Source organism: Benincasa hispida, chromosome 7, assembly GCF_009727055.1.
Source record: "Benincasa hispida cultivar B227 chromosome 7, ASM972705v1, whole genome shotgun sequence".
NCBI classification, from domain to species: Eukaryota; Viridiplantae; Streptophyta; class Magnoliopsida; order Cucurbitales; family Cucurbitaceae; genus Benincasa; species Benincasa hispida.
Window position 1 is genome coordinate 35,381,601 of NC_052355.1, and position 26,457 is coordinate 35,408,057.

At 34.3% G+C, this 26,457-nt stretch overlaps 1 protein-coding gene across 1 annotated transcript; it reads right to left on the minus strand.

Moving 5' to 3' along the window:
* Positions 1 to 4,282: 4,282 nt before the first annotated feature.
* LOC120081069 lies at positions 4,283 to 17,029 on the minus strand. The gene is made up of 2 exons (XM_039035747.1): positions 16,963 to 17,029; positions 4,283 to 4,623 (listed from the first exon to the last, which is right to left on the minus strand). Exons 1-2 carry the CDS (start codon positions 17,027 to 17,029, stop codon positions 4,283 to 4,285), a joined length of 408 nt encoding a protein of 135 aa, XP_038891675.1.
* Positions 17,030 to 26,457: the final 9,428 nt, after the last annotated feature.

The window sequence follows — 26,457 nt, forward strand, 5'->3', positions numbered from 1 at the left end:
TACTACTTCTAAATGCTACAAATGTTCTTCAAAGAAGACTAGCACAAAGTGGCGCAAATACGGTTTGAATATGTGGTTCATCAATGCTTTAAAAGTAGAAGGTGCATTAGTTAAACCAAAGGGCATTACCAAAAACTCATAGTGTCCCTCGTGTGTCTGGAAGGCTGTCTTCTCCACATCTTTTAGATTCATTCGAATTTGATGATATCCAGACTTCAAATCGAGCTTCGAAAAGTAGGCAGCTCCATGTAACTCATCGAAAAGTTCTTCTACCACAGGGATTGGAAATTTATCCGGAATAATAGCAGTGTTAAGGGTGCAATAATCTACACAAAACCTCCATCCTCCATTCTTCTTTTTAAATAATAGAATAGGACTTGAATATGAGTTGGTACTCGTCCGAATGATACCCAAGTCCAACATTTCTTCCACCAGTTTCTCCATCTCTGCCTTCTGATGGCATTCATATCTATATGGTCGAATGTTTATAGGATGGGTTCCGTCTTTCAGGTGAATGTGATGCTCAGTATTCCGACGAGGAGGTAACTCTCCAGGCCATTCAAACACATCTTGAAATTGATTAAGCAAATTTGACAAAGGTTCCGGTACTGATTCAACTGCTCTATTTCCTCCTTACTCATCAGATCTCTCATCTCCATTCAATAGTCTGCATTCAACCAAGAAACCTTGATCTTCGGCCTCCCACTTTTTTACCATACATTTTAGACTAATCTCGCTTTCATCAGACTTGGATCCCCATGTAGAGTTATCTTCCTACCCTCATGATTAAACGTCATTGTAAGACTTCGCCAATCAACCTTTGTTTTTCCCAAGGAATGTAACCACTGCATTTCCAAACTCACATCCACAATCCCCAACTCCAATGGCAAAAAACTATCACACACATTCCAATCACCTAGCTTCATTTCCACATTCTTACAGACCCCCTTTCCATGCATCGCAGTGCCTAATCCCAGCATCAACTCCATAATTGGTCCTGTTCGTGACATCCAACTGCAGACGATTCACCAAGCCTTCTGTTATGAAGTTGTAAGTAACACCATAATCTATCAGCACCACAACAGATTCTCCCCTGATGACCCCTTTAATTTTCATCATCCGTGGATTAGTTAATCCCACGACCGAATTCACAGACAGTTCAACAATTGGCGAAAGTTCTTCACTCAGTGTTAACATATTCAACTCCAATGTCTCTTCTACAACTTCATTATCTTCACACAATTCCCATTCTTCTCCAGACGCCTGAACTACAAGTAATCTCAATTTTCTCAATTCCTGCCCTTTACATCGATGCCCGACATTGTACTTCTCATCGCACTGGAAATAGAGTCCTTTTTCTCTCTTCGACTGGAATTTCGCATCCGTTAATCTCCTTGCCGACGTGTCTCTCCGATTTTCATTATTTGTTTCTCCCGTTTTTTCTCCTTCCTTCAGTCCACCCCAGCCTTCTGGTTTACTCACATTATAGTTGTTGAATTTTGAAAAGTTCGAGCTTTGGAACATACCTTCATATGTTGGCGCTCGTCCCGCTTCCACCCGTGTGTTTTCTCTATCTTCAACTCATTGAGCCAAGGACATCATTTACGCCAATCCAGTCCAGCATTCAACTTTCACCTTTATTCATGGTGCCAATCCATTCATGAACGTCTCCTCTACAACTTCATTCGGCAAATGAGGCAATGGTGCTACTAGTTTGTCGAACAGATTATAATATGCCTCCACAGTTGTTTCTTGTTTATTAGCCAAGAATCTTCCACAAATTGATCCCTCCCTTAAAGATCGAAACTGGACTAACATTCTTTCCTTCAAATCATCCTAGTCTTTAAATGGTTCTCTGCCCTCTTTTGATCGATACCAGTCTAGTGCAGCACCGTTGAAGCTTAACACTGCCACGGTCATCTTCTTCGATTCAGTCAACTTGTGAATTTGAAAATAACGATCCACTTTGAATAGCCAAGCATCAGGATCGCTTCCGCTAAACACTGGCATTTCCACTTTCTTGAATTTACTACGGTCACCAAACTCTTCTTCCCCGATTACTTTCACCGAACTGTTTGTTCCACAGACATTATTGGTATTCGATCCTTCCGCCTCCTCCACCACCTTTGCTTTTCCTTTGGCCATTTCCGTAACATATGAAATGAGCATCTATTGATGTTTCTCTGCTTGCATCCCCAATCGCTCGATGCTCTTCGCTAACGATGCCAGATTCTTCTCTATAGTTGGTAACTTCTTCATCTTGACTCTAAGTCCGGAGTTCTCTTGGTCGAGCAACTCCAATTTCTCTTCAAAGCGTTTCTGAGCCATACTTGCCCAAGTGATTGCTCTGATACCAATTTATTCAGAAACTAATTCTTATTAATTCTCGGATTATGTAATTGGCCGATGCAACAGCTAAACGAAGACTGAGTTCTTTATTAAATGATAGCGTCAAACAGAACTAAACGATCGTTTACAATTGCCACTTGATCATTTACCAACCCTATACGATTGCTAAGGATCACTAAATGATCGCTTACAAAATATCTCTACGATTTCTTCCAAACTTCTATACGATTTCTTAGAAACTATTACACGATTGTTTACAGATTACAGCACGATCGCCTACCACTTCTACACGATCGTCAGCCCCTGGCTATACGATCGCTTAGAAGAAGAAGTAAACGATAGACAGTACACCCCGATAGGAACTACACGATGGAACGCCCGGGTCTCCCACTCTCGAGAGTAGCCCTTTCCCACTTCTGAAATATCCAATACCCGCCTTTCTGTTTCTTCCTCCTTTTTAAACGATCAACTCTGAACAGAATTTCAGTTGCGATTTTCAAGCTCCCTAACGGACTCAACCGTCGGCGTCAACGGATTTTCCAACCTTTTACTCCTCCTTCTTTGAGTAAGGTGCCTATCAGACAGTTTCATTGCATGCTTTAAAACTAAAATTAAATGTAATTATAATGCTTATTGATTCTAATTTCTTCCGTTGCATGTTAGTTTAATCTATCATTAATAGTTTTGCATAATAGATTTTCAACCTCAACCTTAAACTCCTTGAATTTTTCAAGAACTTTAGACATATGCCTTATTAGGTATAAGTAACCATACCTTGAATAATCATCTATAAAAGAGATGAAATATTTGTATCCTCCTCAAGCTTTTACATTCATTGGACCACAGAGATTCGAATGTATTAACTGTAATGGTTCTTTGGCCCTCTAATCTTTTCCACTAAAAGATCTTTTGGACATTTTCCCCTCAAGACACGATTCACATGGTAGTAATGAATCATCTTCTAACACATTTAGAAGTTCATTCTTTACGAAACGCCCGATTCTATCGAGGTTTATGTGACCTAGTCTTAAGTGCCAAAGATAGGTATTGTTACTTTTAGGAGAAATGTGTTGCCTTTTACTTTGTGTTTCAACAGTTTTAAACATCTCATGATTTAAAATTGCTTTTGCTTTGGTTGGCCTTAATACATATAAGTTATCTTCTAATCTAGCTAAACATATGAGAATACCATTCTTGAAAATGAACGCTTCATTACTTTCAAAATTTACAATGTAAGATTGTTCGAGTAGACAAGAGATAGAAACTAAATTTCTCATAATTCTTAGTACAATGTACAAATCCTTAAGAAAAACAAATCTATCTCTAAAAAATAACTTTGTAGCTCTCACTACACTGGCTGAAACTACATCTTTCGTTCTGACCTTGAGTGTCATTCCACCTTCTTCCAGTTACTGAAAGGATATCCCTATAAAGAAGAACAAACATGATTAGTTGCTCCTCAATCAAATATCCAAACAAACTCATCATGTTCTACAAGACACGTTTCTAAAACAATTAAATCGTATTTACCTTCTTTTTCCTTCTTTTTTTCAACTAGATACTTAAGGCAGTTCCTCTTCCAGTGTCCATCTATGTTGTAGTGGAAACACCTGTCTTTGTTAGCCACCTTGGCCTTTCCCTTTCCTTTTATTACAGTGGTGGGAGCCTTCCCCTTATCTCTCTTCTTCTTAATCTTCTTCGAAGCAGAAGATTAAGGAACAAACTTAGTTCCAGAGGATAAACCCTTCTGGTATTTCCTTTTGGAATAGGCAATGTTTGCCTCTCCTTCAACCGATTCTTTATTTCTCATAAGAGACTGGTAAATCTGTAGCTCATTACGGAGACTACTCAGGTTATATTGGACTTTGTTCATCATCACATTGCTGCAAAATTGTAAGAAACTCTTCGAAAGAGATTCCATGATGAACACAACCTAACTGAGTTCATCTATGACCACTCCATATGCCTCTGCTACATAAAATTGGACCATCATGTCTAGGACATGTTCCCAAAAAGATGTGCCCTCTTTCATGTGACAGTTGTAAATGTATTTGAGGGCATCATGGTGGAGCTGATAGAATGGTTGTTCAAACATCTCCTGGAGAGATTCCATAATCTCCTTCATAGTTTCCATGACATCATGCTTCTTGCACAGAACTTTAGATAAGCTCACCAAGATGTAGATGCAAGTCTTTCCGTTGGCCTTTATCCACTGGTCATAAGTATCCTTCGTAGCCTGAGATACATTACGAATAGGGGTCGGAGGACAGTTCTCTGATAAGATGAATCATAGATCGTCAACAATAAGAATTGTATTCAAGTTGGACTTCTACGTAGAGTAATTATTGCCTGTAAGTTTTTCATTTTAAGTAGTGTAATTATTGAGGAAGACATTGCTGGAAATAAAATATAAACATTGATCATATTAGTTATCTTTGCCTTAATCCATCACACAAGCAAACAATTGCAAACTATCCAATCAATTTAGCAAAAACAAGCAATTATAGAAACCTAATAAACTATTGATTTAGTTTTTGCAACGATGCTTTAGGGATTTAGAGCAACAGCCATGAAGGGTGATCAGCCACTCCTTCTCTGAAATAAGACAACTCTCAACTAATTCTAATACTAGAATAACTCATATTCCTATAGACGTTAGCCACCGGTGTTCGGACAAGGATTCCTTAACTCTTAACTCATTCCCATAAATGTAAACCCCATATTTCAGATCCCAGAGGTACGCACCAACAGGCTACAATTAGGAAAGACAACTGTTGGTAATTAACCTAAGTGACCCTATCCTTTTCAAGAGTTTACTGTGTTTCAAATTCTATGATCAGGCCCTCCAAAGGGATGGTTACTTTAGGACAACACCTAGGCAGATCATGGGAATTTCACAGTGTTTGACCTAGGGGTGGAGACCGAATGAAATGTTGACTCGCATCCTGCTCCCACTTACTATAGACACTTTCCCCATTCACCTTGTTATTGACCCATACAAACACTCTTCGAAGGGAGGCCGCACCCAAGGCGACACGAAACCGAGCGTGGATCTCACATTGTGAACATACAGGGACATGGGAGCAAAACTTTATATGAATATCTCGTTTTTTACTTTTCCTCCACTAAAGTAACCAACCATATTTTAGGGTTATTTAACTTTGATAAATCCGGGTAAGTCAATCTATCTAAGTCTATTTCTATTATAACTCTTATAAAAAGGTCTTTACACTATTTTTTAGGTGAATTAAACACTTTTAATTAAGGTTTTGACATTGCATGCTAACAATAAACTATGATTGATTCAACTCAAGTTTCAGGTTAGTTCCCAGTAGGAACCTAACCGGTAGAGTTCCCTTATAATCATAGTAATGTTTTTCCTACTTAGTTCATTAAAACTATTTTAAAACTAAGTAAGAAATAATTCTAATCCTATTAGAATTAAAATGATCTTAGGTCTAATTAATTTTAAATAATTTAAAATTAATTAATTTATCTTATGATCCTATGTTTACATGTAATTCTTGATTATAGATATGGTTTCTAATCATTAATTTTAAAAACATTTTCAAATTTTAATGATTATTCCTTGTTCACGCGAGATTTCAATAGAAATTTATTTCGTGGAACTTGAATTTTGTATTTGTATTAATTTTATGGAATGTTAGTACAATCTCTAATACATAATATTTTGGTGCTTTCAAAATAAACTATAGTCTTTAAGCTGGTTGATGTTTTTGAACCATCGGCCTTTGGGCTTGTTGATCTCCTTGGGTGGTCGTCCTTTTAGGCTTGTTGATCATCTTGGATGATCGGCCTTTAGGCTTGATGATCTTCTTGGACGATCGACCTTTGGGCTTGTTGATTTTCTTGGACGATTGGTCTCTGGCTTGTTGATCTTCTTGAACAATCGGCCTTTGGGTTTGTTGATCTTCTTAGAGGATTAATGTTCGCACGAGGCTTCCAGATAAACTTATTTCGTGGAGTTGAACTTGAGTTGGTGTTGATGTTAAGGTTGATTTGATGCGATGTGGTTCGATCTCTAGTACTTGATCCTCTTATTCTCTCTCGGTTGGGTGGATGTGCTTGACTGGAAGAAGAAAAACACCGAATGTTCTTGAAGTAGAAGTCTTGGAAGAGTGTTTGTGTCTTCAAGGGTCTTCTGTCTTCTAGGAGTGCAACTTCATGAGTCTTGGGAGTCTTCTGCTTGTTGATGAATTCTCTCTGGGCTTTCTGAATGTAGAATTGCTTGTATCTTCAAAGGACTTCAGTCTTCAGAATGCTTGTATCTTCAAAGAACTTCGGTCTTCAGAATGCTTGTGTCTTCAAAGGACTACAATCTTCAAGCGTGGTCAGCTTCAGGAGTCAAGGAGTCTTCTGATTGTAGAGAATTCCTCTAAGCTCTCTAGAGTATAGAATTGTTGACCCCTCCAAATGAGGAGAGCTTCTCTATTTATAGAGTTCACAGGTGGGCTTGGGCATGGTTGATCCATGGGCTTGGCCTTTGGGCCCAATTAATTGGACTTTGACTCAAATAATAATATGAAATTGGGCCAAATTAATCTTATCCGAGTCAACGATCATGATAAAACCACGTGGCATCATCGAAATTTGTCTTCAACTTCTATTCGGAACATATGTCAACTTCTAATTGGACCCAAATTTAATGATTTAGAACTTCATCATTAATTTAGTAAATGACGTGGAAACTTGTGATTGGTCCAAAATTTCTCATTCAATAATCCTATAATCATGCTCTCTATGGTTTAATTTTATTAACAATCATATTTTAGTTATTAAATAATTAAACCATAAAAAAAACCATGGCATGAATATAATATAACAATTCTATTATTACTATGGATATATGCTCAATGTATCATGATTTTCATATTTAATTAATATAACTCCTTATATTAAGCTAAACATGAAAATGCTCTACACATTGCATTAAATATAACTGTTTATATTTAACTTATGTAATTACATGGTTCATGCTTTATTAATTCATCAAATTAACATAACAATTATATTAAATAAAATCATGAAGTTAAATAAAATCATGCATTGTCCCATACATTATAACTATTATAATATATGAAAATGCATGAGCATACTTAACCTAAGGTGGGATCATATCTAAATGACATTCAAAAAACATTTAAAAAATATATGAACCGGTTAATTGGCCCCTAGGATAAAATTAAAGAATAAAATTATATTAATTTTACAAATTTTATCCTAAAAAGTCTTTAGCTGCTCTAGAACCAAATCAAAATTGCTCGAACCGACCGAAAACTATTCGAATCAAGTCAAAATTGCTTGAACCAAACGAAAATCGTTCGAATCGATCGAAAAATGCTCGAAAATCACTGGTCCAAACAACGAACCAATCAAATAAGTCAACGAATTGCACGCCAGACGCCGAATTGGACCACTGCCGAGCTGACCAGACCATTGAACTAGGGCTGACGTTAGCATCTTCTATGTTACATGTGATGCTGACATCACGCTTGCATCAACCGCATTTTTTCTGGGTTTTTTTTTTCGAATTACAGCCTCTGTACATCTGTTTTCTGCCCTTTTTGGCCAAATTTGGTCTTGTTATTCATCGATCTTCATCAGAAAATGACCTTATGTACGCCCAAACTTATAGAAGGCTGAATTTACAATTTAAATGTCCAAAATGCAGGGGCCTTACATTGAATCATATAAAAAAAATTGTAAATTCTAAGGCCAATTAACCAAATTAGTTCATAACAAAATTCAACCTTCATAATGCATATCCCACCATAAATAAGGAAAAAAAAAACAAATTTTAATTCATTAGTTAAGGTTCTAAGATGGCTCTAATACCAATTATTGGGTTAGTATCCCAACACAGGAAAAAATTTTAGACAATTTTCAGATTTTAATAACAATTTAACAGAGGGAATAAAATCTAGAAACCCTTTTTATCATTGACAACTCTGGGCTCCACCAACTTTTTGGATCGACGATCTTGATTCCTCTGCTGCAAATCAAGTGAGCACCACCAAAATGATTTCACATATTCTTTTTGAGCTAGTGAGAAAAATGAGGTGGGATTTGTTGGGGTTGATGCCCTAAATCTCGTAGGTTCCTGTAGTTTGTATTGTATTGTACAAACATTATATTTATGTAATAAATTATGTGATGTTTTATTTCAAAATTAGTTGCATTAACCAGAAACTAATAAACTAACATTCAAGCTTATCTAGTAGCTTAAACATGTATGTAGATATATACAGGTGGATCATGTTTAAGTGATAACCTAAATGGTTTGTAGTAGATGGATAAGGCTAGATACCTTATTTTGGTGACACTACGAGTATGGCTCGCTTTGTAGATGTGAAAATTGTTGTAAAGTGCTACAAATGATCTAACCCTGATCATTCATGTGGAGATATGTGAGCAGAGATATTCTATACAAAGGAGTTTGTATAAGACTAAACCACGAAATGACTAGTCTCATTATATAACACCGTTCATAATAGAGATTTACATTTCACCAGGATGACCATAGGTAACATGACTTGAATCCTGAGTAAATTATGAACTCCTGCCTATGAAGGTGGTCTTTTGATTTGTATGGATGAGAGTGGCCAAATCGCCGACTCAACAAGCCTATCATTTTTTGGATTCATCTGATTGGGAGCTGGGAACATAACTACACAAGAAGAAATTTACTCCCTTCCCTAACATCGAGGTAAGTAGATAAATTGGTCCCTTAAGGGTTGATGTCAGGGCTTGAACAATATGGCTCCACACCCTCTCTTAGCTCGAGAGTGGTTTGGTCATAGTTGGACTATGATTTATTGTTCATTAGAGGGATTAGTGGTACTTAAGGAGTTAGATGTAACTATAGGGGCAAAACAGTAATTTTGGCCCAGCTGTACTTACGAGCAATTTGTGAAGGGTCATCATACTGTTGACTAGTTATCTCTAATGAACATATAAATATATCTGTAGTGTGAAAAGTGTAGCTGTCAGTCTTTAGTGAAGTGTCTGACAATTAATGGATGGTGAACAATTTAATTAAAAGATTTTAATTAATTTTTCATGTACCGTTGGAGTTTCAAGCTACAAGTCCATGAGATCCTCTCTGTAGCTCAATGGGCACTAATGAGAATCAATTTTTGGATTAATTTGAATAGCTCAAATTAATTAAGGAAATTAACTATATGTGATATAATTAATCTAATCATATATAATATAATTACTATAATGTATTTACATTATAATATAAAATTTATTTTGAGAGAAAATAAATATTTGAATATGATTCAAATATTAACTATATGAATTTGATTCATATATTTAAATTTAATATAAATAGGATTTATATTAAATGACATTGGTGTGAGAATTGAAATTATAGGTTATGTGTTATATTTCATATAACATATAGTTTAATATATATTATATGATAAAGTAGTTATCATATAAATATATAATAAATTGATTTATGAAAATAAATTATTTTATTTTATTTTATTTTAAAAATCATTTTGGGAGGGAGTAACTCCCTCCCCCTTTCTCTCTAGGGCAGGGGAAAGGATTACTTCTTCTTTCCGGTATGGTTTCACAAAAAGATGATATATCCATAGAAAAGTGCTGAGACAATCTCAATCCCATCACTTCCTCCCATCTCTCTCAAAATCCCTCTATTCCAAAATAGCCAGAGCCCACAAAACTCCTAGATTCTCACCCAAAGAATATAGAGGTAACATTTGTGGTGGTGTCCTCATTGACAGTTAGAGAGTTCGAGTTTGAACGTGACAAGTTTCAGAGAAGGAATCTCGTGAAGAAGGGTTCAAGAGTAATGTTTCTTAAACCCATTTTCTATTTATTAATCTTTATTTTAAAGCATGCTGCAATTATCTTTTAAATGCATAATCTGTATGTTTTTGTTGTTTCTGTAAATTTCGGGTTTAGGTCTGATCCCATGTTCCGCTCAAGAACCTTCAAAGGTTCCTTCAGGATCCTTGGAAAGAATTTTGTACAGAAAAAAATCTCGAATGTTAGGGCCTAGAGAGAAAAAAAAATTATGGGATTTTGAGAAAACTATCTTAAGATAGAAAGAAGTTGGGAGAGATCTCTCCCACTCCCTTAACTCCCCAAGTTGGAGGGTTTGTTATAACTAATTTATTGAAATTCATTATTTATTATTTAATTAATAAACTAAATCAAATTTAATTATTTAATTAAATAACAACAAACTCATTTAATTTAAAAAATAAATTTAATCAAAATTTAATTTATTAAAATGAATCAAATAATTATTAATTAATCAAATTAATCACTAATAATTAAATATCTTATATTTAATTAAATATGCATTAGATCAAATTATAATGCTCTCTCTCATAACTTATAGTTTTAATTCAATTAATTTAATTAAATCAAACTTAATTAATTAATTAATTAATTCTCCAATTAATTAATCATTAATTAAATATCACATATTTAATTTAACCTTATAATTGAATCACATTCAATTATTTTTCTCTCATATTACTTATAGTTTAATGTGCCTTTAATGTGCATTAGCTTTAACCTATAGTTTTAATATGAATACTATTCATATTAAATTTAATATTTGAATTCCTTCAAATATTTAATTCTCTCATAAATTAATTTTGAATCAAATTCAAAATAAATTTATATTATAGAGTTTAATTAAAATATTAACTTTATATTATAATGTATCACCATACATTATATTCTTTCCCTTAGTAAATTTGAACATTTCAAATCACTTTAATTACCTCAATACCCTTTTATGAGCTACTAATGGGACCTAATAGACCTACAGAAGCTCTAATGATATGAGATTAATTGGCTAAACTCATTAACCAAGTTAATCAATATTCGTTAACTGTAGGTATACTCCATTATAGACCATAGTTGCACTATTCTCACTGTAGATAAATTTCTATGTCCATAGATATTGACCAATAATAGCATAGTCCTTCACAAGTGTTCGCAACACCAGTTGGGTCAAATTACCGTTTTACCCCCAGGTTACTCTACATTCTTAAGTACCAGTACTTCTTTAATGAACATCCTATTTGTGGTCCAACCATCAAATAGAAACCTCTCTCGAGCTAGTGAAAGAGTAGGGCCCTTTGTTCAAGTCTCGGAGGCACCACTTAAGGGAACACCCATCTACTTACCCTAAAGTCGGGAAGGAGTGAATTTCATCTCGTGAAATTATGTTCCCAGTACCCCACTCAGTCTTGTCTCCAAAATGGTAGGATTATTGAGTCGGTGAATTGGCTACTCTCACCCATAAAAATCAAAGGACAATCCTTCATAAACAGGAGACCATAACTCACTCAGGATTAGGACTAAGTTTCCTAGGTCATCCTAGTGAAATAGAAACCTAACTAGCCAACAAAGTTACATCTAGTGGTTACTTTTTCGTGGTCCAATCTTATGTAAACTCATAGCATATGATACCCTTACTCTCATGTCCCCTACACGAATGTGTTGGATCATTTCATTTGTATCAAATACAAAGTGGGTTGTATTCATAATGTCACCAAGATAAGGGACCCACCTTTATCCATATACAATAGACCCTTTAGGCTGTATCTTGAACACTGATCCATGTATGTCTCCACATACAGTTCAAGACTCATATAACAATCTAGGTAGTTAGTTTATTGGATTAGGGTTATTTAGGCAAGATAAATATAAGATAAGCAATAACTATTTATTATAATAAACATTAATAACACTTTATTAATGATCGGTTAAATGTTACATTTACTATCTATGAGTTTTAGGGCATAAAACCCAACAATTTGTTATGCGGTGGGGATAGTTAATAAATATTAGTCTAATCCAGGATTAGATCACTGGACAGTTGTTAAAACCATCCTCAAGTATCTTAGGAGAACGAAACTATTGGATTTTATGTCTTAAAACTCGTAGTTTGTAAATTAATAAACATATTCTATTTTGTTTTTCGATAAAGTTGTTATTGAAATTGTAATCTTGAATCCAATAAACTAAGGTCCTGGGGCTATTGAATGTAGTTTGAACTTTATGTAGTGACATAAATGTGAATCAAGTTCAAATATATAGCCAAAATGGTCTATAGTATATGAATAAGATTGGGCGCCTTATTCTGGGGACACTATGGATGCGGCCCACTTTGTAGTTAGTACAAACGATGTGATTCTGAATCTTTCATATAGAGATATGTGAGTGGGGGCATCCTAAGACTGAAACATGAAATAGTCACTTTTTACCTTCTAAATGTCGTTTTATGTGTAAAACTGACTATTTCGTTAATTGATGACCTAGGTAACTTAATCTTAATCCTGAGCTAACTATGAACTTCTTTCACTCGGAATTATCCTTAGATCTGCATAGGTGAGGACAGCTCAATATCGCTGGCCCAATAAGCCTCCCATTTCAGGGGTAAGATTGGGTGGATAGTTAGAAACATAGGGTGCAAGATGGAATTCACTCCTACCGTTATAAGGATAGTAGATAGGTTGTTCCCTTTAGTACTGAATCCAGGTCTTGAACAACGGGCCCCACCCTCTCCTTGGCCCAAGAGGGATTTGGTTTATAGGTTGGACCTTAAACCAATTGTTCATTAGAGGATCAGTGGAACTTAAGGAACAAGATATAGTCTTGGGGGTAAAACGATTTTTATGACCCAGCCAAAATTACGAACAACCTATGAAGGATTAGCTTACTAATCATGGTTATATCAAATGGACACAAATTATCTATAGTGATGGGAGTGCAACAACGGGACTATAGTGGAATGACCCGTTAGTTAACGAATGTTGATTAACTTCGTCTAAAGAGTTTAGCCAACTAATCTCGGATCGTTGGAGCCCATGATCTATAGGTCCATTAGGTTTCCCTACTAGCTCATATGGAATAAATTTAGAACAGTATGATAGAATGATTCAAATTGTTCGAATTAGGTGAAGAGAGAAAAACCAACAAGTATATATGATATAGTGGTCTGGTTTTTCAGTTTAGAGATACAGCTTTAATATTTAAATGTGATTTAAATATGAAGAATATGAATATGTTCATATTCGGAAGCTCGAAAATAATGGAAATGGTCAAAGATGTAAAAAGTCAAAGAGTTGACTTTTGAATTTGGAAAGTCAAACTTTGACCGACCTTATATTCAAATGTGATTTGAATTTCGAGAAAATGAATGTGAATTTATGCTCGGGAGGTCAAAATTAGTCAACACAGAAAAAATCATAAAAAGTCAAAATGTTGACTTTTTTGTCAAAGTTTGACTTTGACCAAATGACTATTTTGCTCTTTGACTAAAGTTAGTGGGAAAATCCATACTTTTGTTGGATAATACCACTAACAAAATAGTGGCTAGGTGTTGGCTTATAGTGGAGACATTAAGCCCACTAAGTTAGTGGATTATAGGTGTTGGGTTTTTATGGATTTGGTTCATGCAATTGTTGCATGACTTTTTTCTATAAATTAGGCTTTTCAATTTGGTTGAAAAAGTTTTGCCAATTTTGCCAAATAGTTTTTCAAAATTGGGCTGAAAAAAGAAAAACCCAAAACTAAAATTCCATCTTCTTTTCCCATCTTTTTCTCTCTCTTGGTTTCTTCATCCATCGGGTCCCACAACCCGGTTCTGAGTGCAGAGGATAGTAGGTCAACTCTAGTGGTGGTCCGAAAGAGTTTGGGTTGAGATTTAGAGAGGAGAAGCGGTTTTCAAGAGCTTCAAAGGTAAGTTAATTACTATTTCTTTTCCTTCAAATTACATGTTTTTCCTTTAAGTTAAAAGCAATTAGAGTGTAATTAAATACTAATTTCACTGCGTATGTCTTGTGTTCCATCAGAAACGTGCTTGTGTATGGGTCTAAGGATTTGGTCCTTACAAGATACACTGACTCTGATTTTCAGACTGATAGAGATTATGCATCGAAGGGATGTGATCGTCACAAAGATCGCTTCAAAGCACAACGTTGCTAATCCATTTACAAAGGCCCTCACGGCTAAGATGTTTGAGGGTCACCTGGAGAGTCTGGGTCTATGAGAGAGGCCTCATATAGTTTAAGGCAAGTGGGAGATTTTACTAGGTTCGTATTATATACCCTAGTTTCTTGTGTTTTGTGTACTTTTGTATTAGTTTGACTTTTATGGTTGTTTTAGGACAAGTGGAAGATTGTTGAGGTTAATGCCCTAAATCTCTGGTCTCGTAGTTTGTAATTGTACTTGTACAAATAATTTATTTATCTAATAAAGTAAGAGATATTTTATTCGACATTTAGTTGCATTAACCCAAAAAACCAATAAACTAAGATCTAAGGTTATTAGTTGTAACTTAACCATGTATGTGGAGACATACAGGTGGATCATGTTTAAGTGATAAATTAAATGGCCTGTATCAGATGGATAAGGTTGGGTACCTTATCCTGGTGACACTACGAATACAATCCGCTTAGTTGTTACAACTGTTGTATAGTGCTACAACTAATCTGATCCCCATCATTCATGTAGAGACATGTGAGTAGGGGTATTCTATACAAAAAGTTTGTATAAGACCGAACCACGAAATGAATAGTCTCTTTATATAACGCCATTGCTAGAAGATACTTACATTTCACTAGGATGAAGATAGGTGACTTGACCTGAATCCTGAGTGAGTTGTGAACTCCTCCTACCTATGAAGAAGATCCTTTTATTTGCATGGGTGAGAGTGGTCAGTTTTGTGGACTCAATATGCCTACCATTTTGGGGATTCGTCTAATTGGGGAGCTGAAATCGTAGCAACACAAGAAGAAAATCTCTCATTCTCTAGTATTAAGGTAAGTAGAGAAATTTCTCCGCTCAGGGCTGATTCCGAGGCTTGAACAATGTGGCGTCACACTCTAAAAGTTTCTCCGTTCAGGGCTGATTCTGAGGCTTGAACAATGTAGCGTCACACTCTCTCCTAACCCAAGAGGGTTTCAGTTATAGTTGGACTATAAATTATTGTTCATTAGAGGGATCAATGGTATTTAAGGATTTAGATGTAACTATAGGGGCAAAACGATAATTTTAGTCCAATTGTACTTACGAGCAATTTGTGAAGGGTTAACACGTTGTTGATTGGTTATATCCTATGGACACAAAAATATATCTATAGCATGAAGAGTGCAACTGTCAGTATTTAGTGGAGTGACTGGCAATTAACAAAAGTTGATTAATTTAATTAAAAAAATTTAATTAATTAATCAAGTACCGTTGGAGCTTCAATCTATAGATCCATAAGGTCCCCTCATTAGCTCAATAAGGATTAGTGAGAATTGAATTAATTTTAAATTAATTTGAATAGTTCAAATTAATTCAAAGGAATTAATTATATCAGATATAATTAAGGTAATGTATGTGATATATTATAATATAAAGTTTTGTTTGAGAGAAATAGATATTTGAATGTGATTCATATAAAAACTATAGATCAAAATAATATGAATATGATTCATATGAATACTATAATTTAATTGAGAGACTAACAAACTGTAGGTTATATTATATGTGATATGATATAAACTATAGGTTATATATTATATATGATATAACATATGGTTGGATGTTAATAATAAAGTTGGTTATTTTTTTAAATTCAAAATTGTGAATTTTGAATTTTTTTTTAAATAATAAAAGGGAGGGAATTATTTTTTAAAAAATAATAACCCACTCCCCTCCAATATCTCATTTGAATTCACGTTTTTTAGGGGATGTGAGATTCATCTTCTTCAGACTTCACGTTTGTTCTTTAAGATTGCTCTATACAAAAAAACATAGTACTTTATTTTTAAAAAAAAAAAAAAAAAAAAAAAAAAAAAACTCCCTTCTCCCTTTCTAAAAAAATTGATCACTGAAGCCCACATCTTTTAGCAATTCTCACCCTTGAGAATAACAGAGAAGAGCTCTTGGTGGTGTCCCCCAATATTGCTAAGATCGTATCTTCGTGAATTCGAGGAAGAGTCCGATTTTTTTCTGATCGAAGAGGATTCGTGAAGTTTTTTGGTCTCTAAGGGTAAAATCCATGAATCCCTTTCTTCCTCTTTTTTTCTTTGAAAAACATGTTGTATAATTTAGTATTAGATGTTTATCTAGTAAAATTCTTGGTTGCTTTGAATTTTCTATTTGTTTTTCAAATTGAAATTAAAATCGTATGGTGTTCACGTGCTTCCGTTTGGGATTCAATCCCTTCAGAAGTTACTAGACAACATTGGTATCAATTTTATCTGTCAAGACTCGAGGTTCACATCTAAATTTTGGTCAAGCTTGCAACAGGCTTTTGGTGCTAAACTTCAACTTAGTACATCATTTCATCCTCAAACAGGTGGGCAATCAGAACGAACAATTTAGACTTTGGAGGACATGCTTCAAGAATGTGTGCACAGTTCAAGGGCTACTGGGACTCTCATCTTCCACTAATGGAGTTGTATATAATAATAGTTATCATTCTAGTATTGAAATGGCTCCATATGAGGCTTTGTATGGGAGGAAGTGTAAAACCTCAGTATGTTAGGATGAAGTTGGTGAAAGAAAGTTGCTTGGTCTAGAATTAGTACAAATCACTATAGATACCATTAAGATTAGGGAGACCCTTTAGATGGCTCAAAATTTCCATAAAAGTTATGCTGACAAACGTCATCGAGATTTGGAATTTAAGGTGGGAGATAGAGTTTTCCTGAAGTTTTCTCCTTACAAAGGAGTGTTACGTTTTGGTAGAAAAAAAAACTGAGTCTGGGATGTATACGAACCTACGAAATCTTGGAACGCATAGGACCATCAGGTACCATTTCGCATTGTCAAAGGAACTTTCCAGGATACACGATGTGTTCCATGTGTCGATGTTGCATAAAATGATCCGCATCCGTCACATGTTCTAAAATCACAACTAGTACAACTTAAGGAACATATATCCTATAAGGAAGAACTTGTACAAATTTTAGGCAGGAAAGAGTAGTTGCTAAGGAATATAATTTAATTTTTTGTGGAGAAATCATGTTGTGGAAGAAGCAACTTGGGAAAGCAAACAACAAATGAAAGCCAAATACCCTCAATTATTCTCTTGATGACTTCTAGCTGAATTTCAATGATAAAATTCTCAAAAAAGGGGTACTGACTTATAAGCCCTTGTTTCTTTTCCTCTTATTTAAGCTTAGGATTAATTTAAATAAGTAAATTTAGAATTTACTTAAATGAATCATTTGGAATTTAGTATACAAGTGTAAGTTCCTTTTTATTTGTTTAGTAATTTAGCAACTTTGTTGATTTTTACAGTAATTGATTATGAGTGGATAATTTGCAAGTGTTAGGGAGAAAAAAAAAACAACAAAATTCTATAAGTTAAAGAAAAGATGCCAAGAGTATATGGAGGAGAAGAAATTGTTTTGCTGAAAAATTATTTTTGGATTAATTTTCTAAAGTTAAAAATTAATCTAACTTAATAAAATTGTTTATGAATGAAGAGGATAAGGAAAAAAGAGAAGAAGACATAATTAAGCAAGCAAGTAGCTAGTTGGTTGAATATGATTGGAGGAAGAAAAGGCAAATTTTGGCTAGGCATGAAGGGTATTTTAGAAGGCCTGTTCTTCCAATGTACTCGTATAAAATTAATAATTTTTAAATCAAATGAAATATAAATGAGTGTAGAAACCCCTATGTGCCAGAAAGATTTTTTAGGGCAGAAAAGTTGAGAAATCGTGAAGAAATCCAAAGTGGTCAAAAAATTGGACAAATCAAGGAGTCTTGATTTGAATGGTTGTTTGGGGCACTTTTAATGGGATTTAAGGTTTCAAATTTAAAGGTTAATAAGTTCTAAGATCCCTCTAAGTTCTATAAAAGTTATTTGAAGTGATTGTGGCCAGATTTGATGAAATAAAGTCTAAAAGCGTGCTGAAAAAAAAGGGAAAACATGGCAGCCTATTTAATTTGAACAATTTACATTCATCCAAAATTAGATGATTCAAAAATTAATTTTATATGGTAACGTATCTATATACATTATATCAATTGTATTTCATACAATTAATTCCCTTATTTAATTTAGACAATTCAAATTAATCCAAAATTAGATTATTCTTGTTTTATACTTAGTGAGCTAGCAATGAAACCTAATGAACCTAAGATTGGAGGCTCCAATAATACGAGATTAATTAATTAATTAGACTCTTTAATGAAATTAATGGACATTCATTAATTTCAGGCCGCTCCACTAAAAATCGACAACTGCACTCTTCGCAGTGTAGATATATTTCTATGCTCACGGATATAACCAATCAATAGTAAGTCAACCCTTCATGAATTGCTCGTAATTACAGTTGGGTTAAAGTTACCATTGTACCCCTGTAATTACATCTAACTTCTTAATCCCCACTAATCCTTTAATGAACAACCTGTTTATGGTTCTACCATAAATAAAACTTTCTCAAACTAGTAAGAGGAAGGGCCCCATTGTTCAAGACTCAGAACCAACACTTAAAGGAGCAATTCATCTACTTACCCTAAAGACGGAAATGAGTGAATATCATCTTGTGTAACTATGTTCCCAACTCCCTACTCAAAAAAATTCCTAAAATGGTAGGCATATTGAGTCGGTAAATTTGGCCACTCTCATCCTTATAGATTAAAGGACTACCCTCATAGATAGAAGTTCATAACTCATTGAGGATTAAGGTCGAGTCACCTTTGGTCATCCTATGAAATGTTAATATCTTCGGTTAGTGGTATTATAAAGAGAGATTAATTATTTCGCGATCCGGACTTATACAAACTCTTTGTATAGGATACTTCACTCACATGTCTCCTCGTAAATGATTAGGACTAAATCGTTTGTAACACTTTACAAATCTTGTAACAATTACAAAGTGAGTTGTATCCGTAGTGTCACCATGATAAGGCACCAAATCTTATCCATATACTACAGACTATTTAGGTTATTACTTGAACATGATCCACCTGTATGTCTATCACATACTATTTAAGTTTCATAAAATAACCTTGGATCTTTCTTTAATGGATAATTGCATATATAAAATAATCAACTATTATTTCAAATAACATATTAACTACGAGGTTTTAGAGCATACATCCCAACATTGACAAACTGAGGTTCTCCAACATTTTACTCCCTGCTTTGTTCGCCATACTAGAGCCCTTCTAATTATCACCAACGGGATCCCTTTCGTAAACCTCTCGATTGCACTTTCGCTCATAGAACAACTTTGCAGAGAGAGCTTTCCAGAGCCCTCAGTTCAACTTTTTTCAATTTTATGGTTTTGATTGCACGCAATTATATAGTTTCACACACCAATGTCATTTTCAACAAATGATGAAACTTTGTCAATGCACGTGCTTTTTTTAATTTCCAATTTTTCTCTATTTTCAGCTTTATTTTTAATCCAAAACTTTCATTTCTTAAAAAATTGAATTTGAAAAGAAAACCACAAAAACGAACTTATATTTATTTTTAACCTCATTCAAACTTTTTCAATTAAATTTATACATCAAATTTGAATTGACGTGAGTTTTGTTTCTTTTACCATAAAAAACTTTCATTTTCACATCATACCACCTAAAAGATATACCTAAACTTTATTCTATTTTTTAACTATTTTTTCATTTCTTTTTTAAATTTATGCTATTGCATAGACATTTACATAAATATTTACAATATACATCTAAATGTTGTCTTACTTTATGGGAATTTTGATTTAAAATGATCAATTATAATCTAGTGAAACGACAATCAAAGTTTCGTTAACTAATTATTTCAATTTTCATAAAGTTTCTTGAAATTTTTATCAATCAACATCGATATTTCCATAAAATCACAACTTTGATTGAAGTGAATATTGGGTGATAGAATTTGTTGCTATTAATTCAACAAGTATTTTTCTTCTTGCTACTCATGTAACAAGGAACATCCACATTATATCCTCCTCTTTTTCAAAACTCAACATCATCGCTAACATGATTATAGCTCAACTGATATAGTGTTTGTATTATCAACTTCGAAGTCAGAGGTTCAATTCTCCCTCCCACACACTTTAATACAATATCTTTGCAAAAACAATAAATAAATAAACTCAACCTCATAACAAAAAAACAAATAAATAACAACAAAAAAAAAAAAAAAACAACTCAACAAAGATAAGTAGATTATTCTCTTATTTTCCTTTTGAAAGTCAGCCCCACTATTCTACAAAACACGCCCTAGAAAAGAAAAGAGTGGATGAAAACAACGTTGTGGATTTGATTGTGTGTACAACAAAACAAGGCCTTGGAAAATGCAAAAAATAAAGTAGGTTTTATGGGTTTGTGGGTTCACATTGGTCCACAAATAATACAAAATTCAAATCAAACAAAGAGATGGAAAAAAGAAAGAAAGAAAAAAGAGAAAAAGGGAAACTCTAAAGCACACTTTTTTTTTCTTCCATTATTCTTCTTTTTTGCTTCATTTGCCTTTGTGCCATTCAAAATGAAAATGAAAGACGCCAACTTCATTCATGAGAAAAGAAAAAATATATATTTTTCTATAATTGGTAAAAAAAAAAGAAAAAGAGAGAAAATGGATTTTAGGTAAACTTTTTAAATTTTGAGATTAAAAAAAAAAATTCAAAACATCCAAATGTTGTAGGATCAGGTGAATTGTCTCATGAGATTAATCAAGGTGCACGTAAATTGAACTGGACACTCACAGATATAAAAATAAATCAAAATATTTGGGACAACATTGAAAAAGTATGTATGCTAGGAATTAAATTGTATGTTTTAACAATTTACCTATTAGCCTTGTTTTATTTTATCCAAATATATAGTCTGTATTACATTCAAACAAACATTTAGAGGTGTTAAAAGAGAATTTGGATACCTTTATCTATGTAGTTTGACTTGAATCCAATCAATAGTTTTTATTTTTATGTTAAACTATAAATTTGGTTCCTATAATTTAGGAAAAGTTAGAATTTATTCTTTATAATTCTAAAAGTTAGATTTTTTTTTTTTTAACTTAAAAAAGATAACCATTATGAATAAAAGTTGCCTAAAGGGTTACACTCTAATCATTATGAATAAAAGTTGCCTAAAGGGTTAGGCTCAAGCATATCAGCTCTATTACCATAAAAAAAAAAAAAAAAAAAAAAAAAAAAAAAAAAACCAAGAAGGACAAATACCAATTCATCCACAACTTTTCTGATTAGATACAACCCAACTTGTTAATTTGTGAGCAACACAATTAAAAGATCTGGAGAGAAATTAAAAACCCTCAATATGAGTTTGAATCATCCAATCTCGAATTTTGTTAGAAAAATAACGACTAATAATAGTGAAATCAACTTTTACTTTAAGTTATAGTTCTGTTTACAACAACTTGTAAATCATCTTATATATAAAGGATCGAACAACACCGAAAATATAAGAGAAAAATAATAAAAAAGAAGAGACTCGTCTGTATTTGTAATCTCTGCAAGAAGCTTGAAATTCCAGCTCCTCTCGTGGATGTAGGCCTTCAGTTGCTGAACCACGTAAAAGATTTTATGTTCTTCTACTTTTCTTCTCCCTTACTACATGTTTGGTTGGAACAAAAAATCATCTTCCTCTTCACAAATTCACACAACTTCTCTCATTTATTTTTCATTTTCTCTCTCGACTGCAAAACCACAAATCAGATGAAATGAGGGTCTTTTCTTTGAATGATTTCAGTGAGGTAATCTGTGTGCTAAAGGATATCTAACCCTAAATGTGTATGGTGGATTTACCTGAAATGTGGACAACATTTCAGCCACTTGGTTTTCATCCAAGACTTCAAATCAGGCTAATTTTCCCTTGTTCTTCTATCTTTGGGCCTCGGTGGATATTGGAAAGCCCAACATATTGGTCGCAAAGCCTACAAGAACAAGAAAGATTCTTCAAAAATTTAAAGAAAGCTAATCTTGAGGTATTGTAAAGCGAGAAAGAAGGCAAGAAATTGCAAGGTATGACATAGAAAAATTTGATAGGAAAGCCTGTGGAAGGCCAAAATCAGAGTTGTATTGGGACAACAGAAGGCTCATAAGGCTCTTAAAGATCCCTCTAAACTCCCTACTACTGTAACAGAAGAAAATTGAGAAAACATGGAGTTGATCGCACATGGAATTCTTGTTTTTGAATCTCTCAGATAGTGTACTTAGACAAGTGATTGATCAAGACACTGCTTTCAAAATGTGGACAAAGTTAAATGAGCTTTATGAATCTAAAGATCTTCCTAATGAACTGTTCTTGAGGAAAAGATTCTTTACGTTCAAAATGAATTCATCCAAGACCTTGACAGAAAACCTTGATGAGTTTAAAAAGATTACAGCAGAATTTAAAACTCAAGGTGACACTATTAGGGCAGATAATGAAGCCTTTGATTCCAAATTCACTTCCATAAACATATACGGTTGTGAAGATAACCCTAAAGTATGGTAGAGATTCAATAACAACCGATATCATAATTTCTACACTTAAATTCAAAGAAATGGAGTTGATATCAAACAAAGAAGAGAAGCCTAGTACAGAGGGATTATTTGTGAAAGGCAAGTCCAAACATCACAATAAAGAAAAAGAAGAACAAGTTTCCACATAAGAAAACAAAGAGAAATCTAAAATTAGATGCAAATATTGCAAAAAGATAGGACATCTAATCAAAGACTGCATGACCTTGAAATGGAAAAATGAGCAGAAAAACAAAATTTAGAATAAAAAAAACCAGCCAACACAATCAGAAGAAGCCTCAATAGGGGAAGATTCATTCTTCTACTTAGATGCCTTAACCACCTCAAACCAAAAGGCAAAAACTGAAGAACCAATAAAAAACCTTGATTGAGTTCTTGATTCAAGGTGTTCTTTTCATATGACCCCTAACAAGGATCGGTTCAACACTTACAAGGAAATGGATGGAGGCTCAGTGTATATGGCTAACAATAACTCATATCCTATAGTTGCCATTGGCTCAATTTCCTTAAAATTAGAAGATGTGTCAGTGAAGCTACTCAGAAATGTCAGACATATGCCCAAGTTAAAAAGAAACCTGATTTCATTGGACATACTTGACTCAATTGGTTGTGAGCACAGAAGGAAAAGAGGCTACTGTGAAGTTTTGAAAAACTCTAAGCCAGTTTTTAGAGGTGTAAAGATAAATGGTGTATATGTGATTCAAGGAGTTTAGAAAATGTAATCTACTTTGGTTGTAACATCCAAAGAGTCTACTGAAGGAGACCTTTGGCATAAAATACTTTCTCATATTAGTGCCAAAGGCCTTCAAGCTCTGGTTAAACAAGGAATCCTACCTAAAGGGGCTCGTCAAGACCTATCCTTTTGTGAACACTGTGTAATAGGGAAGGTTATAAGGCAGAGTTTTACTAAGGCTCAGAATACAACTAAGGCAATCCTTGATTATGTGCACTTAGACCTATGGGGTCCCTCACCTTTTCATTCCTTGAGTGGCGCCAGGTACTTCCTAAATTTTATTGATGACTACTCTAGGAAGAGTTGGATATATTTTCTTAAAACTAAAAACAGTGTTTTTGAGAAATTTAAAGAATGGAAGATTATGGTTGAAAAATAAGCAGGTTGTCAAATTAATTGTCTTAGAATAGATAATGGGCTTGAGTTTTGTACAAAAGAATTTAATATTTTTTGTAGAAAGAATGGAATTATCAGACATAGAACCGTGAGGTATACACCTCAATAAAATGGGGTGGCAGAGAGACCAAACTGAACTATACTTGAAAGAGTCAGAAGTCTTCTATCTTATGCTATCCTACCAGAGAAATTTTGGGCTAAAGCAGCCTCCTATACAGTCTACACACTCAATAGATGTCCCCATGCTTCACTGGATCTACTTACTTCTGAAGAAAAGTGGACCAAGCCCCCACCTAATCTCAGTAACCTAAGGATTTTTGGGTGCATTGGTTTTTTACACCATATTAAAGGAAAACTGAATGCTTGAGTAGTTAAATGCATGTTGTTGGGGTTCATTGAAGGAGTGGAAGGTGACTTTGGCATCCTATTGAGAGAAAGTGTGTAACTAGCAAAGATGTTATTTTCAGGGAAACAGAAATGTTCATGTAGAAAACTAATACTTCTGAGCAAATATCTCAAGAGTTTACTGATAAAATTGAGGTGGATCATTTCTTTCTACTCACATTAGTTCCCTTAAGCTCAAATCCAAAAAGTACTAGTGGCCAAATGCCTCAACATGGTGAAAAAGAAGAGGTAACCACTGATATTGAGCAAAAGGGACCAGACTTAAAGGATTATTCCTTGGCTAGAGATAGTCAAAGGAGAACAATAGTACCATCTATAAGGTATGAGGACTACATCAACTTAGCATTAAATGCTTCAGAGGAGGTCAATGACTCAGAACATTCTATTTTTGAAGAAGCAGTGAGTTGTGCTAATGCAAGTAGGTGGATAGAAGCTATGAATGATGAAATTAAATCTCTGATGAGAAATGAGACTTAGGACTTAGTTCCTCTACCTAAGGGGTGCAAACCTATAGCATCTAAATGGGTGTACCAATTTAAGGAAGGCATCCCTAATGTTAAAAAACCTAGGTTTAAAGCTAGGTTGGTTGCTAAGGGGTTTACACAAAGACAGAGAGTTGACTACAATGAAATATTCTCTCATGTTGTAAAACAAACCTCTATCAAATTACTTCTATCCATAGTAACACAACAGAACCTAGAGTTTGATTAACTTGATGTAAAGACAACATTCCTTCATGGCCACCTAGAAAAAACTATATACATGTGTCAACCTAAAGGCTATCAACTCAAGGGAAAAGAAGACCACTACTACTTACTTAAAAGGTCCATCTGTGGTCTAAAACAACCTCTTAAATGCTGGAACAGAAGGTTTGATGAGTTTATGTAGAAGAATGACTTCCTAAAGAGTTCCTATGTCAACTTTGTTTACATTAATACTAAGACATTTGCTACTCCTGTCTATTTACTCCTATATATGGATGATATGCTACTCTCAGGTAGTTCAAAGGAGGAGTTGAAATGAGTTAAAGACCTCCTAAAATTAAAGTTTGAAATTAAAGACGAGTAGTGCAAAGAGAATACTTGGTATTGACATTAAAAGAGATAGAACAGATCACAAATTGTACATTAATCATACCAAGTACTGTGAGAAATTAATACAGAAGTTCCATATGAAAGAAGCAAAAATAGTTTGTACACCCGTTGCACAACATTTCAAACTATCAGAAGAGAATTCACCCAAAAAAATAGAGATTGAGCATAAAAAACTAATATCTACAGTACCTTACTCCTAAGCAGTGGGAAGTCTCATGTATTTGATGATCTCTACGTGACCAGACATAGCCTATGCAAATAGTTTGGTCAGTAGGTATGATGACATGCAGAAATATATGTCATCTTAGGCCTTTTACTTAGAATTATGAAGGTTGTTAGGCAGAAATTGCATCGATCATGATAAGAATTCACGAGAAAAAGAGTTTACATCGATCAGCATGATGAATCTCAGCTAACCCGTTACTTTGCGTTAATTATAAGTTCAATGTTCTATTTTTGTAGCTAATACAGGAAATGAACGCAAACGCGGAAATCGGACCACCACATAGACGACCACATGCGAAGAAACACTCCATCGCAAAAGCAAACGCATCGATCAACGCATGGATGTTGCGGTAATCACCCGTATGCGTCCATCGCATGGGAGGTCCGCTCGTCAGGCGATTGCGGTCATCATGTAGAGTTGCGGTATTAAGCGAATACGGCCATTGAATGATTGTGGCTACGCGACAACGCAAACTAATGGGATCAACNATTGCGGTCATCATGTAGAGTTGCGGTATTAAGCGAATACGGCCATTGAATGATTGTGGCTACGCGACAACGCAAACTAATGGGATCAACGCAAGGTAGGTGGAATGAATGCATCAATGCATCTACCTCGAGAAAATCCAAAAGATGATATTGACATTTCACCTACCACGCCGTTGGTGGCAAAGGTTCAGAAAAGGACTAACGTGCCGAACTTCAGACTCAGAGCAGTCCAATTAATGCTGTCAGTGATCCAAGCTCA

Coding starts and splice junctions, on each gene's coding strand:
- LOC120081069 (XM_039035747.1), bottom strand. CDS start 17,029: ATGACGTTTGTCAGCATAACTTTTATGGAAATTTTGAGCCATCTAAAG. Junction 4,624..16,962: donor GGGTCTCCCTAATCTTAATG/GTATCTATAGTG, acceptor TCATCTTATCAG/AGAACTGTCCTCCGACCCCT.